Here is an 18,864-nt window from a genome sequence, read left to right as displayed (position 1 = left end):
ATCCAAAGATCTAAAAATGTTCTGAACATCATGTCAGTGCTCCAGAAAGTTTCAGATTTTGGATTTCAGATAATCAGGTTAGGGAAGTTCAACTGGTAAAATCTATGCAAATGCTTAATAATTGAAAAAATCCAAAATCTGAAACATTCCTGTCCCAAGCGTGTTGGATAAGAGATACTCAACCTTCCATCTGGGCTGTAGCTCAGTGATAGAGCACTTGCCTAGCACACATGAGGGCCCGAGTTCAAGCCCAGCACCATGAGAAAACAGAAAAAAGAAAGAGGAGACACTCAACCTCAATTCTGACCAAACTGCCTGATTCGCCTTCCCCCACCCAGAAGATGCACATTCTTCCCCAGCTCAATCCTCCATCGTCTGCTCCTTTCTTAAAGGAGCAGCATGCCTCCTCCTGGTATCGTCCTCGTCCCTCTCCCCTCTAGACTGGTTTACACACCTCTTATTTCACTGTCTCGAATTTTTTATGTTTGTCGCCCCACTTGACTATATATTGCTTAAAAGCAAAGACTACTTCCCCAGTTTCTAAAAGTGTTTTTGACTCTAGGAAGGGTCAACAAATGCCTGCCAACTTCAACTACGTATGCTAGGTACCTCTGATTATTTGCCGATGGTCTCCACAAAAACATTATTACAATAAGGATGAGTGAGAACAGGAAGCTCCAAAAGGCCTCATCCACCCAGAGTTCCATCCAGTCCTACAAGAAGAGCACGTCAAACAGGAGAAGTTAATTTTCTGACAAACATACAGATTTCCCATCCAAACAGAGCACCATGACGAGGACTAATGGCATCTCTCCAACAAGTAAGTCTTTCAAATAAATAAGTGCCTATTTTTTAAGCAACCTATATTGTTTGAAGTGTTTATAAAGGGCTACTTTCTCTTACAAACATGCCTTTCCATGAAATTTTAGGGTGAACAGAAAGATTTAGAAAACAAAAGATCCTAAAAATACACTTAGAACTTTGAGTATAAAATATTAAGATGAGGGAAGAAAGAAAAAAGTTACCTCTTATTTCATTACATTGTCCTTAAGCCAGCAGCAGCTCAGGATTGAGGGGGCACTTTGTGCTTATTTATGCAGAACTAGAGACTAGCACCAAATCTCAAGAGACCCCTAAAAGAGGGTCTTTCACATTGCAAGTCTGAGAAAGGCATTTTCTTCCAACTAAAACACTCATTGGGAGCAGCTCCTGAAGGCTCACATTGAAAACACCATCACGGACACACGCCCGGCTTAAGGACTCCAGCCCACCATGACACAGACCTGGGCTGCTGTGTAACTCAGTGCAGAGTGTGGGCTTAGCATGCACAGGTCTCTGGATTCAATCCCAAGCACCAAAAAAAAAAAAAAAAAAAAAAAGACAAAAGCCCATCCAACTTCATGGTATGCATGCAAGGAGAAAAAAATTTCCTGTCTTTTTATTTATTTATTACTTTTTGTGCTTGGATGAACCCAGGCAAACACTACCACTGAGTTACAGCTACAGTCCTTTCCTATTATTTTAAACTACAGGAAGGAAATTCTTTTTGAAAATATATAAGAAGTTTAGAAAAAAGCATGATAGAAAAAGGAGATTTAGGGGAAATTCCTTTTTCAGATTCATTTAAAAGAGGTAAAGTGTTGGTAATTCTATACAATATCATTCAAAGTAAAAGGAAATTTTCCATCAAAATTACCTCTATTTGTAAACAAACTAAATTCTTCAAAATTCCACAAAATAGTATAACTAAAATTAATGGCAATTTAACTAGGAAGATTTACTTACTGATTGGCATTTTGCAATTCTAAATGTCTTGGTTGTCCACACCATAAACACTATGGAAGCTGAAACACACATTAAAAAGTCACCTTTGGAGGACAGAACATGAAATATTGAAATGCTTTATCATAATGAGAAAAAGTCAATCACTTACCCAACACAGCAAATATGAGAGTATTTGTAAAGTGCCTATATAAGGAAAATTTCACTGTGTTTTTTCTTAGCCTCAGGGTCTTCATCGTTTGTGCCAAACTTATAAAAATGTGAGAATAGTTAAGGGAAAACATTTTAAATAGTAATGAATAGCTAAAAACCATAATAAGAATCTTATATATTCCAAAATTAATAGTGCTAAACGGCAGTTCCTAAAATTTGAAGAAATTTTATCACAGAAAATGTGATTGTAACCAATAGTATATAATCCTGACATATTATACAGAATTTGCTTCAAAATTCACCACAACTGAGAAGAATGAACAGACTTCAAGAGACAGCCGCTGGCAAAGACACCTGGTTCATGCTCATTCCAAGCCAAATGTGTGCAGCCCAGGAGAAAGCTGTGCACGCTGAGACCCCAGGTCAGACACACCACAGATGCCCCTGGATGTGCTGTTTGGCTCAAGCTTGCCTGTTTGCTTCTCTCCTTTTTTTTTTTTTTTTTTTTTTCTGGTCTATTCTCCTTTTATTTCCTGAAAGACCACAATTGGGAAGTTAGGTCATCTACCAGCTCCATTCTATAGATTAAAAAAACGTATGCAGTATAAACTAGATCTTCAGTAGGTGGAGACCTTCCTGGACACACTACCAAAGAGGGGAGGGCGACTGTACAGGAGGAAGAAGACTACAGGTCTCTAAGAGTCACAAAGGTCAGGCAGAGAAGGGTGAGGCCAGCAAGAAGGGAACAGGAGTGGGTGTGGGACTGGATTTGACTGGGGATTTCCTTGAGGTCAGCAGGTGAGAGAAGGCCTTCCAGAGGGCTATGCAGGCTCGGGCTATGGGTCAAAGTTCAGGGCCCTCAGGAAGGAGAGGGCTTAAAGTGTGGTCCAGACAGTATCTGGTGCAGACTGGCCAGTAGATAACAAGAGGTCAGCTAGGCATTCACGTCCTGTGTGGAGGGGGCTTCTCTGTAGCAGACTTTTCCCAGAACACAAATGCAGGGATTTCTGAACCTGGATTCAGGTAATGTCGCCTTTCAGAAGCAAGGATTGCAGCCAGATCTCTGCCTTGACCCTGGTTCCCTCTGGAGCAGACCAGCCAGCGTTGCTTGTGAACTGAACACTGCCGCCCGGGCAGAGCTGGGCACTAGAAGGGAGCGTTTATGCCTATTTTAAATTCTAAATATTTCATAAATCAAAAACTTGGTTTTCATATGAAAACTAAAGTAGTTGGTAAAGCTACAAAACTGCTTTTCAGTGTTCCTGAATGGTGAATATTACAAAGAACATCAATTTCTAAAGTAACATAACCCAGTCCACCAGAACTACTGTTAGAACTTACAAAAATGCTTTTATTCCTTAAACAACAAGATGAAAAAACCTGGCCTTGTTTAATCATTTGGAAATGTTTTTTAAAAACCAGGGAATAAAAATATCAAAAGTAAAAGGGAAGCTGCCTAAGCCTTCACTTACCAACACACTGCTATTTGGGGTACAGTATAAACCACTCCTCCCATGATAGGAAAGCAGCAGCAAGAGCAACAGGCTTGTCCCCAGTGAGGTCCCAGCTTGTGCTAGGAAAGGATATCCACCAGCACAAGCCCGAGTCGAGCAGGGAGAGAGGCAGGCTGGCCAGAAGGACAAGGTCAGAATCACTCGCCTGCAGCAAAACAGCAAAACACAATAGCAGAGAAAGTGGGAGCACACATGAGAAAAGCTGGGCTTAGGAGAGTTGCGGCTCTCCTGTCTTCCTTGAGGGTCAAATTCTTACATGAGTAGCCATGTAAGTTCCTCAGATTCAGAGGAAGCAAAGTCTTTGGTTGAAGCATTCAGTTCTGTGTCTATCGTGCCCTACTTCTCATTTGTCATCTGTGATCATTGGGGACATACGCTGGGGTCTGTTCTGTTTTTGGTTTTATACATACAGCAGACTTTCTGCTTTAATAGTGGAAATTAGCCAACAGCAATCTGAAGGCGAACCTCAAGAGTTCAGGATCCAGCAGAAATGGATACTAGATTTCCTTCCTCTCATCAAGGCAATTCTAATTTCTGGACTTCTGTTTTCTTTCTCCTGGTACTGGGGGTTGAACCCATGAGCACATTTTGGCAGGGCCTGAGACAGACTGAGACAGGGCCTCAAGTAAGTGCCCAGGGTAGCCTGGAACTTGCAGTGCTCCTGTCTCAGCCTCCCAAGTAGCAGGAGTGTGCCCCAAGCCCAGAGGGTGCTATTTCTTAACGAGGCACCTCAGAGGGCCTGTGAGTATAATTCAGGAGTCTGCAACAGCCCCTGTGGGCAGGGCTCCTGGAGTGGGGCATGTTCTGTGGGGAGCTCCTACGGCTTTCATGGTATTTCCAAAGCCATTTCTGATCCAGTACTCAAAGAAGGTCAAGAACCACTGCTTTGAAGAGAAAGGATAATGAATTAAGTCCAGAGTTGTTTTTTCAACTTGGAAGTTCACAAATACATAGTTTACAAAAACACTTAGAGTTCACAAATAGGGACTTTAAAGAATAGACAGGCCAGGCTTAGAAAACATCCCACATGGGGCTCAGAGAAGCCACGGGCAGGGCTCCCTCCTCCAGCAAACCTGGGAGAAGGAGGTCTTCCCTGTAGGGAAGAGACATAGGCAAGCTCAAGCCCTCTGGGCCTTCCTGTGAGAAACAGATGAGAAAATGAAAAGAATGCAAGGGAAACAGTAAAAAAAATTAAATGGCGAAAGATGAAAGTGTTACAGAGTGGAAACAAAAAGAACACGGTAAAACATGAAACCTATCAACCAGGACAGTGTCAACAAGGATGTAATGTGGGAGAGACAGACCACGTCCAGGGTACGCACAGCCTCAACTCTGCTCTGACCAGCCCACATTTTCTCTAGAATTCCTCCCATTTCCCCCAGTCTCACCACAGAGGAAAAAAAGACAGGGATCTCCACCCTTAACCTATGACTCAGGTCCCTGCAGGACCCAGTTGCCACTGTCCCCACAGTGCCCCCGCTGCCACATGCCGCAGCCCCTCCACCAGAGCCTGCTCCATGCCTGCCCTTCCCAGCCCTGCACGTGGCACGGCAATCTCAACAGCACAGGTCTGTCTCCCCAGGGTGGTCCCCTGCCCTGCCACCTCCCTCAGCTCTGCTCCCCCTTTCAGCCTCGTCTTCCCCTGCAGCGAGGCACCAGCCCAGCTCCTTACTTCACTGGGCCGCCTATGCTCCTTGGGTGATGTCACAGCTGCCTCCTTCTCCCACCACACGACTTCTGATCAGACCCTTGGCTCCAGCTCGACCCCTCTGCAAATCGAAGCTGTGATGTTTTTATTTGTACTTCTGGCAGTGCCGGGGTGGGACCCAGGGCTTCCTGCACACCAGGCCCAGCACTCCACCTCAGAGCTGCGTCTAGCCCGGGCTGGCACTGCCAACTCTCTTCCCAGGAACACCCTGGGCTGCCCAAACCGCCTTCATTTTGGCTCATTCTCCAATTTCACCACCCCAAGAACTGCCACACTGCTGCCAGTAGCCCCAAGGATACACCTGAGACCTTTGAGAACCCATTTCTAGCAACGATACTGCTGGACTTACATCTTTCTGACCCTTAGTAGGTCTTGAGGGCCCTGCAAGTGACTCCTGACCAGACTTCCTGTCTCCTCTTCCAGGTCACCTCGTAGCACTCCCAAGTCATGCCACCCACTTGTCGTGATTCTCCTGCTCTCCACGGCAGCTGCTAGAGGGACTTGTACCCCGTGCTGTCCTTCCTCTGTCCCACCTGCTCGATTCACAACACACGTGCCCAGCAGGAAAGCTGCCCAGACAGTCTGCCACTGTTCTCTTCCTACGATCTGTTCCCCTCATTTCTTCCTGAAAGCCTTTCCCAGTCCTCCTGATAAGTGCCCCCTGTCCTGTCGGTTTCAAAGTCAGTGTTATTGTTCCTATGAAGGCTTCCTTGGTTTTACGCCAGAATTAATTTCTCCTCCCTCTGTTCATATTAACCACTCTAAAAAGGCAATTGCTACTGCAGTATTACTGCTAGTTATATATCTGTCCCCTCTTTAGGGATGCAGGGACAGTCTTCTTCCTATCAGTACAAGGTACACACAAAGCATCTAAATTCTGGTGGAATTAAACAGAAAATACAAAGACAGTCCTTATCTGGGGAGTTATTACTTCTTCACCTTCAACTAAACTTATATACTAAGATAACAATAATTCATAACCACATTTCATCCTATCATTATTACGAATTAAAAGTAATCTGATTTTAATGATACAACAAACTGTTTTAGAAGGACACAGTAAAGGATATGAACCACACAAAAATGGAGTCAATAACTGCTAAAATAATGTCACCCAAGACAACAGCTAAGTGGTTAGAACCCTGGAAGATAAAAACAAGGAAGCCTGAATGTAAGTTTCATCACAGTTTAGCAATTATTATCTGATAAAGGAAAACAATTCAGTTTATTTTATCACTGTGTGATGTCACATAAAAAATTTTCTCTCTTAAGAGAACTGTGTTTAGCATGTGAAAATGATCTGTTTGGCAGTAACAAATGTCAACTGGTCACCAGCTCACTTGATAATAGCAATGCAAAACTATTATGGGCTAGCAAATAAAAAGCACTGAGTCCCAAGCTGCCAATCTCCTCCCTCTCAGCAAATCTCCAGCCAGTACTGCTAATGAACCAGACTCCCCACTGTGTGAAGAGGCACAGGAAGTAAAACAAGGAGGGCTGCACCTGAGGCAAACACAAACCAAGACTTCACCCTGACGAGTCATATTTAAAACAGTCACTAAAATGTTAGGTAGAAGGTTAAGGAAATGCAATTTATGTGCGCCACTTAAATGTGGAATAGGTATCTTTTCTATTTTCTTTTTAGCAAAGAAAAATTTCATGTGAATTATATAAATGTAAATTCAGAGTTCATTATTATTATGAAAAAATAAATCTACTAAAAGAAAAAAAGAGCAGGTGTATTTAACAGGTATGGATGTACCACATGAGAGGAAGAGAAATGAGGCTTTGACATTCACTGGACAGATGTCCTGCTTTGGGGTCAGATTCAGTATGTGAGAGAGGCTTTTTGTGGTGACACACACACGCCCCCCTATGCACAATGATCTGATTCACACATCTAACCCAAAGGTCACTCTGGGTGGCATCACAAGGTAGGGTACAGTCACCTTAATCACCCAGCCCAGTCGAGTATTAAGAAAAGCCAAAGCGGGACATGGAAAGGTCCTCACAGATGAAGACATCACCCCTTCCTCACCAGCAGCACTGCTGCCCACGTTGCTCAAGTCTCTGTTCTCAACGTACCTCCTGGGCCTAACAATGGGGCCTGCTGAACCCCCAAAATAGCCACAAGAGACAGAGAAATCTCACAACCAGTAAGACTTAGGGAAGCGATGAGATGTCATGCTGATATGCCTGGAGGGTGTCATTGACTTTGTCCACTTGACACATCTTAAAATCCAGAATGAAGGAAGATATGAATGTGTGCAGATTGAAAATGGCACAGACAATGTTCTTTATGAAGAACCACTGGACAGTCTGAGATAGAGCTGATTCTGAGGAGGACATCATGTCATAAAAGGTAAATATCCCAGGGAAAAAAGCTCTGCTGGGGTCTTAATAAAATTTCTGGGATCTTAAAAAAAAGTCATCTCAGGAGCTAAAATATGTTTCACAGCAACAATAATAAAGGGTTGGTGGGAGGGCTGGGGTTGTGGCTCAGCAGTAGAGCACTTGCCTAGCACATTCGAGGCCCTGGGTTTGATCCTCAGCACCACATAAAAATAAACAAAATTAAAAACAAAAACCAAAAAACTATTGTGTCCAACTGAAAAAACAAAATAAGTATTAAAAAGAATAAAAGGGGTAGTGGGAATCATGCAGTTCTTACCCCAATGACTCTCATCACACCCTCCAGAGCAGCAAAGATGAAGTAGAGCAGTCCCAGTCCAATCACTCGGTGCATGACGGTTCCTAGACGTGGCCTACAGCCAAGGGAGACAGAGGAAGGGAAGGCCGTGAGAGCATGGCACACGGGAAGGGCACCTCTAAGCAGCTCAGTCTGCCCCAGCCTGGGAGGCACTGTCCCAGGATGCAGTGGTCTTCCTATCGGTCCCTTCCTGTAGGACCTGAAGCTGCACAGGCCAGGGAAGCACAGCTGGAGGACAGCAGAGTGCCAGAGGACTCTGCTCAACTTCAAGCAACACAATGACCACAATCGGATACTGTTTCTGCAAGTGGACCAGAAGGCTGTGGAAACTGAGAAGCTAAGTGACCACTTCCAATGGCCACTGGCAGGACCCCTACTACAAACTGTTGTGAGACAGGTCTGCCTGGAGGCCACTCACTGCTCTTCTGACTTGGAGGACAGATGGACTCCAGGGCTTTCCTCTGATCTCTGCCTGTGCCACTTGGAACAGGAGCACTAACAGAATCTAGCTTCATTCTTTAAACTGAGAAATTAAAAATAACATTTCTGACTTGTAAAACACCAATGAACTAGAGAAATGCAAAGGTAGTGTTTTTTTATAATCAATAATATGAAAAAAAAACATTTCATGACATTTTTAAGTCAGAATTGACTGCAGCACATACATTTAGAATACAAAAAACCCTTTTCTGAATCTTTTCTGAATCTACCAGAATAAAACCTGATTTTGAAAAAAATAAGGCAGTCATTTTGAAATAAAATCTAAATAAAGATTAAAGTCCATAATTAATCTTTAAAATTATTTACCTAGTTTAGTGAATCTTCTAGTTACAACCAGAAAACCAGAGTGGAGAGTCCAACAGGAGAAGCCAGCAGTGGAGGGCTATTCAGCAAGGGCCTGTGCCCCGCCCCACCCAAGCTCCAACACACTGCTGGTGCTGAAGCTCACAACCAGACCTGCACTGCAGGGCCGGACCCTGGCCACGGGGTCTATGCTGTCTACCGTACAGGCCACACAGAGCATTTGAGAAGGAATCTCAGTGACCCCAGTGAAAAAAAAGGCCTCCTGCCTACAGCCTTTTCAACTCCCTGAAACCCAAGCTCACACGCACAAGCAGGCATTCGGTGCAGGTTACTGAGCACGTGCTAAGGACTGCACTGGGGCTCAGAGTCAAGGACCCAAGACCAGCAAGGCTCCTGCCCCGGGGACTCACACTTGAGTGTAGGGGGGCAGGCAATAAATACTAATGGCCACAATAGGTGGCTTTATAAAAAAGATGAAGGGCCGGGGGCCACCCAGCATGCACTATGGAGTCCTGGGAGATGGTGGAGGAGCACAGGTCTGGATGGGGAGGAAGCACTGGAGCCCGGTGCAGAGGGAAAGCTGGACCTGTCAAGGCTGGGATTTTGTCAAGAGGCCGACCAAGGCAAAATCGAGCGGAGGCGGAGTTGGAGTCGGAAGGCCAATGTGGGCACTCCAAGGCTGGGGCTCAGCAAGGGAGCCGAGGAAGGAACAGCCAGCGACTGAGGACAGAACTCCCGAGGCACTCTGCAAACTGAGCAAAGCCAGGGCTCAAACAGAAGCTAACAGCTGGACCCCTGACCAGCCTAAGCAGGGCCACGTGGACAGGCAAGGGGACATCATGGTGACCTGACAAGAGGGGTCTCAGTGGATCAGTGGGGGCAGAACCTCCCCTGGGGATGTCAAGATTACACGGGAAGTTGGGGTGACAAGTGCAGGATGCTCACAGGAGAAGTCGCACAGCACATGGTGACGAGAAGTGAGGTAGGAGCAGGGAGGGCCATGGGGGGATTTGGGGACCTTGCTTTTAAAAATGGTAGAAACAGAGGGACCAACCGGGGAGGAAAATCAAGACAGGGAAACTGGAACTGCTGCAGGGGCACAGGGCAGAGATGTGTGCACGGCCAAGAGAGGTGCGTGTAGTGGGTGTCCCAGCAAGCCAGGACCTGAGAACCACAGTGCAGAAGACTCTCAGCTAGGAGAGAGCCAGGGGCAGCTGTGAGGGGGTGGGCGAAGGTGGAGACTTGAGAAGAGGGGTGAAGCTGCTCTGCAACGGGGTCTAGGAGAGACCCCAGCAGTAGCTCAAGTGCACAGGGCAGTGAAGTCCAGTGCCGTCCCAGGCAGATGTCCCTGTGCAGGGGTGAGCCTGACACAGTCACAAAACTGGACTTACCCAGCTGGACTGGGCTGCTGTCGAGAAGGCCGACCAAGAGAAAGGGCAGCAGCAGGGGCAAGAACCCTGCGGGACCAAGGAAGCTAAGCCAGAGAAGCCAAGTGAGGACACTCAGGGAAAGGGACACTGAAGGTGCTAGGGCCCAAAGGTCAGAGGGCACACTGGGGACAGAAAGAACAGAAGCCAATTTATGAGAGACAGGAAAGAGGAGACGGCAGTTGAAAAGATATGTTCAAAATTAAAACTATGAAGAGGGTGCGCTTAACCATGACAGTGAAGTTTAGAACAAGACCACGGAGACCAGCTGTGGGAGGAGCTGAAGCCAAGGGCAGGAGAGGTGGGCGTGAGCCCATCTGCCCAGGACCAGGAAGCACAGGAAACTCCAGCAGGGGAGGTGCTGGGGAGGAAGATGAAGGGCAGGAGTCTGGCAGCCCACAGAGTACCTTGAGAAGATGCAGCAGGGGACCCAGGGGACCATCTGAAGGCGTGAGCTTCTGGGAGTAAGAGAATTTAGGAAGGCAGGGAGAACAATGGTCTGAAAAGAGCAGTGAGGATAAAGAGGACGAGTTCTCCCGACTCATGCCCAGGAAGCTACAGACTTGAGAGGAAAGGCCTGCTGGTGGCTCCAGGCTAGCGAGGTCCTCAGGGAATGGTCAGGTTCATTAGAAATCCTGCTGACACGGTGTCTAATCAACTCTATAACACTCAAATGTGATTTTAAAAGCTTTTCTGTACTGGCTAGAAAACAAAATGGCTTGAACTTCAAGAATCATTTTAGACTTTCCATCATCCTTCAAGTTAACACTTTGTTAACCTACTATAAAGTTATTAGAATTCAAATTCAGAATACTTATTTGAAAATAACATAAAATAACTAGCACATGGGAATCTTTTTACTTTTTTTGGCCGAGGATGGGACCTAGGATCCTATGTATGCTAGGCAAATGTTCTACCACTAAGCTACAGCCCCAGTCCGGGAAGTCTCTTAAAACCATTTTCTTGCGGATTTTACCCTTGGGGATTTGCATAATGATACAGAGAAGGTTCCAGTTCCACCAAGATCATAATGTGTACTAGGTAAGAGACAGGGTATGTTTCCCATGCCCCACTACTTACTTCACAATACCATAGCCCAAGCTCACAATGATCACCAGGAGGCGGGCCAACATCCTCTTAACTGCAGATATCAACTCGGCGAATATCAATAAGCCTTGGGCTGAGGGGGAAAAAAGAAAGTACTTCACTGTGTGTACCTTGAAGGCCTTCCACCCAAGATGTTAGACGTGTGCTCTGAACAACTACAGTCTGAACTCAGAACAATTAGCCAGATTTTCTTTAAAAGTTCTTCTCCAAGCCAAATGACGTTTGAAACCTCAGGGATGGAGAAGCCATAGTCTCCTGAAGAATTCGCTCCAAAAGTGCTCAGCTCTGCTGGCAGTGCTCTTCTGTCACCCAATGCCTGTCTCCTGAGCATCCTCAGTTCTTTCCCCTGGAGGTTACCCACAACTCTCCCTCTTCCTGTCCTATGACTACCTGAAAGTCATAACACCCACCAGAATTCTTTCTCAGGATGCCTTCATCACTTATTTATGTAAAACGCATCTGTTAGGAGTCCAGCACTTGGCCAGCGTGTTGAGGCCCTGGGTTCGAAATCCAGCATCACATACACACGCGTGCATGCACATACGCATGTTATGCTCCCACTGGGTGGCTATAACAGAACAGAAACCTTGATCCCCACCTGCATGGGACCTGTACTCTGCCCAAGTAAACAGAATTCACCCTATTTCCTGCATGGTGGACGTGACACAGTAACCCTGGGACTGGAAGAAGCATGGAGGGTCAGCTTGCATCTCAAAAGCATGCATCAAAGCCAATTTTCCAAATGTATCTTGAAATTTCTGATGTAATTTCAAGAAATGCAAGTGAACAAAAAATTTTTTCACATTGGTTTAAGTATGAACTACGCTTATTCATTCCACTTCTAATAAACTTTATATTTTAGATGTACTAGAAGTTGCAAAGCTACTACAGAGTTCCCAAAGTCGTTTAATATTTTAATTTAATATTAAAAATGTTAATACCTTACATTTACTGTGGGACTTTTCTCATAATTAATGAACCATCATCAAGTCATTGCTATTACAGGTTGAGCATCCCTAATGCAAAAATTTTAAATCCAGAATACTCCAGAATCTGAAACTTTATTAGCCCTAATCAGATGACACAAGTAGAAAATTACCTATTATGAAAACTTTGTGGAAGTATTATTATTAAAATGTTTAGGGCTGGGGTTGTGGCTCAGTGGTAGAGTGCTTGCCTAACATGTACGTGGCTCTGGGTTCAATCCTCAGCACCACATAAAAATAAGTAAAAGGTATGGCATCCAACCACAACTAAAAAAATACTTTAAAAAATGTTTAAAATGTTGCATAAAGCTACACTCAGTCTCTGGGCATAAAGTATATACTAAACATAAATGAATTTCAAGATTAGACTTGGGACACATCCCAAAGAAAGCTCATTATGGAAATACAAATATTCCAAAATCTGGAAAAATCCAAAATTCAAAACACTTCTAGATGCAAGCACTTCAGTTAAGGGAGACTCACTCTGTATCAAGTAAGCACATGCTTTATTAAGATTTGCTTCATTTTTACCTATGTCCTTTTCGGTCCCAGGATCCCATCCAGGAGATCATATCATATTTGGTCACCATGTCCTTAGGATCCTCTTGGCTGTGACAATTTGTCACAGTTTTTCCTTGTTTTATGTGACCTCTTTAGTTCTGAGGAGTGTGGGGCATGTATTTTGTAGAAAGCCTCACAATTTAGATTTGTCTTGTGTGTTTCGTATGATCAAACTGGGGCTATGGGTTTGGGGGAGGAAAACCACAGAGGTCAAGTGCCTTTTTTATCACATTACATCACAGGTGCATACTACCAACAGGACCATCACTGTTGGTGTTGACCTTGATCACCTGTCTAGGCAGTGTTTACTGTGCCGCCTTCCCCACCCCACCTTGTCCCATACTGTACTCTTTGGGGGAAATTCACTAAACATAGGCTATTAAAAATAGGGAGTTAGTTATATTCTACCTCCTTGAGAGGTGAGTACCTACATAATTTTTTAAAAAAATTCTGAACAGGAGATTTGTCTATTCTATATTTGGTTATTTATTCAGTCATTTATTTATGTAAGTTAGGTTACTATCACTATTTTGTACTTTAGGTTATGGTCCAGTATTCAATTATTCATTTTGTTTTTCAAATTGTTCTGACTTTACCTTGGGGATTCTTTCTTCAGGCCAGTTATTTAGATATAACTCCATAATTTTGCATTTCATTTTTTGGCATTATAAGATGTCCCAGGCTCATTTCCAGGTATATTCCCTGCCTCAACCTTAGATTCAGCCATTTCTCCAAGGAGCCCTGGTTCCTGGTTGCTTTGATTAGAGAATGGCTTTAGAAACCAAGGTAAGGGTGCTGGTGTGCAAGCTGCTGCTGGAGTACCCTTAATTCTAGGCCATCTGGACCAACAGACCTTGGAAAGAGATGAGTATGTATTTACCTTCAAGTACACATATCTGGAATTATTTTAAATTTTTTTTGTTCTAAACAAAAGTACACACTGATGCTTCCTACTAATGCCCCTGAAGTCACACCTGGGTCCTTCCAGGCTTTCTCCTTGCATCTGTGTAACGCCATTCCAACAGTGAGAAACCTGGTTCCCACGGTCTACCATCTTGAATTAATTCTTTTACCCAAAGGTACACCTACAGACGTATCAGAGTTGCTAACTGTGTAAGGAACAACTTTATCAACTAGAGTACAGTATTTATGGACAATTTCTTTACCTTTAGTCTTACAAATGCCCATAATTTCCAAAGCTACTCAGGTCAGCACCTTCCCCCACCTCCTTCAGTGAGGTTATATCATACATTTTTTAAAATATTTTTTAGTTGCCGATGGACCATTATTTTATTTATTCACTTATATATGGTGCTGAGAATCGAACCCAGTGCTTCACACATGCTAGGCAAGTGCTCTACCACTGAGCTACAACCCTAGCCCTATATCATACATTTTTAACACGGCCACAACTTTTGTCACAGGCTGAATTCTATCCTGAAATTCCCAGAATTCCTAATTGATTTTTTAAAAATCTTATAAGTACATTAAGTTTCACTCTGTGTGTTGTGAGGTTCCATGAATTTTGATAACCACATAAGTCACCACAAAAATATAGTACAAAATAGTTTCATATCCCTAAAAGACAATCCCATGTTTTCCCCTACCCAATTTTCCTCTCCATGCCCTTGTTGAAGACTAACCTGTTTCCCATCTCCATAGCTTTCCCTTTATCAAAATGTGATATGAATGTGATCATGTAGTAATGCAGCTCTTTCATGCTGCTTTTTTTTCCTTTAGCAATATGCATCCATATTCTTGCTTGGATTGATGATACATTCCTTTTAGGTTGCTGAATAGCATTTTATTGCAGAGATGTACCACAGATCATTTATCCATCCGTGTATTAAAGGATATCTTACTTGCTCCCATATTTTAGAAATCATGAATACAGCTGCTATAAATATTTGAATGCAAATTCTATGTGGACATAAGTTCTCAAATCAGTAGAGTAAATACCTCAGTATGCAATTGCTGCATTGCATGGTGATAGTATTGTTAAGCCTTGTAGAAACTTTGAGACTCTTCCAAAATTATTTTGCACTCCCACCAGCAACGATTGAGAGTTATTATTGCTTCACATCTTTGCCACCAATTGCTATTTTCAGGTTTTGGGATGTTAGCCATTCTAATAGGTATGCACTTGTATTCCACTGTTATTTATTTCAGTTCTAAAATCCATATTAAATCATGGCCAATTTGGAGCATGGAACAATTTTTTATTGGCCCTGGATTTTACATTATTTTTTAAAGAAATAATCTGGGCACAGCCAAAAGGCTTAATAGAAAGCAGCTCACAGAATCCCTCTGTGTACCAGATCCTGCAGAATTTCTTAGTATGAAAACAGAAGCATCAGCTTGCTTAGGAACTTTAAGGGGTATCTGAATATAGAAAAAATACAATGACCAGAGAATGGAGCAGAATACATAATCAGCTTTTGTCAAAACAAGAAAAAAAAACTGTCTTTAAATGCTTCATTAAGAAGTTAAGAAAAGTGCAGGGAAACTGAGTACAGTGGTGTGTGACTGTGGTCCCAGAATTCAGTGGGCTAAGGAGGATAGCTTCAGCCTAAGAGTTCAGGGCCAGCCAGGGCAGCATTATGATGTCTTGTCAGGAAGGAAGGAGGGGAGGAAGGAAGGAAGGGAGGAAGGAAGGAAGGAAGGAAGGGAGGGAGGGAGGAAGGAAGGAAGGAAGGAAGGGAGGGAGGGAGGGAGGGAGGAAGGAAGGAATGAGATAAAGAAGAAGAGAAAAGAGAAAGTACAGATACAAGAGGCAAAATATCCGTGACTGATGGGAACATGTACTTGGTGCTCTTTGCCAAGTACAGCACCATTTGTTTATAAACAAAGTTTCAAAAGGTAAAAAGTTCATCCTTTATCCCTTCTGAAATAACCCACAATTACAGCATTCCTTGCAGTTTGCTGCAAGTTGGAAATAATTTGATGCTGGGAGCAGATGGGGACGGGGAGTTATAGCCCATGCCAATTCCAGGTGCCCTTGGTGGTGATTGATCAGCCCCTCACTTGTTGGGCACCTAGCTTGCCATTTATTTGTCTTGAGTTGTATAGATGCCACTTATTTCCAAGGCTACTTACTTGGGTCAGCTAAATACACGTATTCAGCAGGCTGGGCAGGACAGGCACAGAGACACTGCAGGCAGTGACGGCTGCATGCCAGGTCATGCTTCTGTTTGCACTGCATCCAATTTTCAGCAATGCCTGAGGAGTTCTCAGGAAGGCCTCTCTGAAGGCATTGCTCCTCAATTTCAGGCAAGTTCTTCCTGTTTTCCAGCAGGCTCTGGATCACTTGGCTCCCCTTCCTCCTTCCTTACATTCCAAGCTCAGATCTGTTTACACAACTGTACTTCATCTGGAAAGAACACTATCTACCAGAAAATTCAGAACCACCAATTCCCGGACCTAGCTAGCCAGCAGCCCAGGCCCTGCCCCTCTGCTTCCCACCCTCTCACCTCTTGACCATCCCTGCCTTCCTCCTTTCCTGTTATTGTTAATACTGTCGGTAGATAGCAACAGAATCACACTCTGCAGCTTGAATCAAGATCACAGATCTCAGATGACCTAGAATCCTCCACATTCTCAAGTACTTCATGTATTTATTTTTAAAAGTCAACAATGATTTTTGTTCCAAAATTGTTAATTTCAGTTTTCAAAATTTACTTAAAATGGCATGGATGAATCTCAAATATCATGTGACAGTAGTCCTCCAAATCCACGGGGCAAACATTCCCAAACCTCTGGTGGATGATGCCTGAGACTGGGGTAGAAGATGTGGTCTTTCTATATATCTCTATGATAAAGTTAATTTTTCAATTTGGCACAGGAAGAAATTAACAGCAATTATGAATACTACAATAGAACAATTATGACAATATACTTTAATAAAATTGCCAGCATCACTATTGTCATGCTTCAGGGCCATTGCTATGTAAAATAAGGTTGCTGGAATCTAGGCACTGTGGTACCACAACGTCGATCTGACGTCCAAGATGACTACCAAGTGCCTACAGGCAGGTAGTGCATGCAGCATGGATACACTGGATGAAGGGGTGATTCACACCCCTGCTGGGGTGGAACAGGCCAACTTGAGATTTTATCACACCACTCAGAGCAAGGTAGAATTTATGAATTGCTTATTTTTAATTTTTCTTTTAATATTTTTGGACTGTAGTCAGTCAATGGTAACTGAAACCATGAAAACTGAACCAACAGATAAGGGGATACTATTGTATAAGTAAGAAGTCAGACATAAAACAGTACATTTATATAATTCTGTTTTATATGAAGTTCCAGAACAGGCAAAGCTAACAGTGGTGATACAAATGAGCATAGTAAAGCTTTGTAGTGGGGGGACGGGAAGTTATTGATTGAAAAAATTGGTTACAGGAGTGTGTGTGCGTTGTGTGTGTGTAAAGTCACCAAACTATATACTTTATATTTTGTGTTTCATATACATTGTATCTCAATAAAGCATAGAAAAAAGTTTCCCTAGAGTGAATAGACTAAACTGTGAATACTCGCATGCAAAATATTCTTAGAAATCCCTTAGAGCCCTTCATTTAAAGGAAGCACAGAGAGATGGAGGTTTGCCTACAGAAACACAGACAGTTAGGGCTAGACTCTGATCCAGAGATAACAGAACATTCTTCTACTAATAAATTTCCCTAAATAGACAGTTTCCTTTATTTTTGAAGGGAAGTTTTACGACATTTTCTTATTGGAAGAGATTGATCACACTTCATCTGAATCCCACCTTCTCCATGATCTCTAAGTAAGAATATGCTGAACCCCCAATTCTCCAATTTGTAGGGGTCCACACCCTCACCAAGATTTTTGCAAGAGGCATTGGGGTGATGGGGCAGTGTCAGGTTTGCTTCTTCAGGTCACGTGCTACCAGGTCCCAAATTTCTGTTCTTCATTGACCTCACCAAAAAATGTACTTCTTCCTTGATTTCCATACATAGTCCCAGGGTAGACATTTGTCATGCACTGTGGTCGCACCTTCCCAGACTTGAGACTTTGCACATCTTGTGAGTTTGAGAGCTGATGACTGTGGTGTGGGTACTGGGTGTGCTCCAAGGGTGACCTAAGTGTGACCCCTTCACTTTAGATACTCCTCCACTTGTCTTGAAGTTACATCCCAATAAACTCATTAGTTGAAAATTAAAGTAAAAAACACATCAAATACACCCACACCACCCAGCAGGCTGATTCAGCTTCACAGCACTCTGTAGAGTGTGGGGTATTTCCCTTGGTGATCTTGGGGATCCTCCCATCATCTTGGGATCCTCCCAAGATCCTCCCAAGATGACTGACTAGGAGCTGTGCTTGCTGCCACCCAGACTTGCAAGAGGATCTAACTGCATAGCGCTACTCCAGGAAAAAAAAAAAAAAAAGATCCAAGTTCAAAATCTGAAGGGTGGTTTCTGCTAAATGTGCATGACTTTCCCACCATCATGAAGTTAAAAATCATGAGTGGAATTACCGTGGGTCAGGAACCATGTATGCATGGTCTACAACCCTTCTCTGGCCCCCAGACATTCTCTGAGTTCACTACTATCCTTTGCTAGATTTATTCACCTCTTAACTGATTTGTATTGTTTTGTAACTCGGAACTTGACAGGATGTTGGTAAATTTATGTGTAATATACCCTGCTGAATATTTGGAGGAGACAAATCATATCATATATCACATTGATGCAGACAAGCAGATCTCAGCTGACCACATGACCTCCATGTTCTAAGTCTCCTGCAAAAGTCCCACTGGGCACTTAGCACTGGTCAGACATAAACCTTCTTCCTTCTCTCGAGATCCCATGCTCATCAGATCTGTCTGGCTTCTTTCACCATTTCTTCCCTTCCAGAAGCAAAGCTAAATCTCTCCCTGGTTTTGAGCAGAGCACTTGAGCCATCTTGGTTGCTGCCTGGTCTCCTACCAGTACCCATGCCCTTGACATCTCACTTTCCCTTAGCGGTGGGTTAACCAGGAGAGCTCCTTCTCCAGGGAAATGCCTGGAACCTGCTGGTACAATACCTGCATGGCAGGAAATAGGTACCAAAGATGTGAGCAGAGGATGCATTGGTCACACGTAGT

The 18,864-nt window shown here is 43.6% G+C and overlaps 1 protein-coding gene across 1 annotated transcript in view; it reads right to left on the bottom strand.

Moving 5' to 3' along the window:
• The window catches only part of LOC144249709 (transmembrane protein 87B-like), a 34,701-nt gene extending 23,478 nt beyond the window's left edge, over positions 1-11,223 (bottom strand). Inside the window, exons 1-6 of the mRNA XM_077791854.1 lie at positions 11,179-11,223; positions 7,829-7,922; positions 3,523-3,594; positions 1,934-2,042; positions 1,786-1,844; positions 610-713 (exon numbers count right to left, since the gene is read on the bottom strand). Coding sequence (XP_077647980.1) covers positions 610-713; positions 1,786-1,844; positions 1,934-2,042; positions 3,523-3,594; positions 7,829-7,903 — 419 coding nt within the window. The 5' untranslated portion in view covers positions 7,904-7,922; positions 11,179-11,223. The remainder of the gene's footprint in view (positions 1-609; positions 714-1,785; positions 1,845-1,933; positions 2,043-3,522; positions 3,595-7,828; positions 7,923-11,178) is intronic.
• Positions 11,224-18,864: the final 7,641 nt, after the last annotated feature.

The sequence above is a fragment of the Urocitellus parryii genome, chromosome 12 (assembly GCF_045843805.1).
Source record: "Urocitellus parryii isolate mUroPar1 chromosome 12, mUroPar1.hap1, whole genome shotgun sequence".
NCBI classification, from domain to species: domain Eukaryota; kingdom Metazoa; phylum Chordata; class Mammalia; order Rodentia; family Sciuridae; genus Urocitellus; species Urocitellus parryii.
This window is presented reverse-complemented; position numbering and strand designations above follow the sequence as displayed.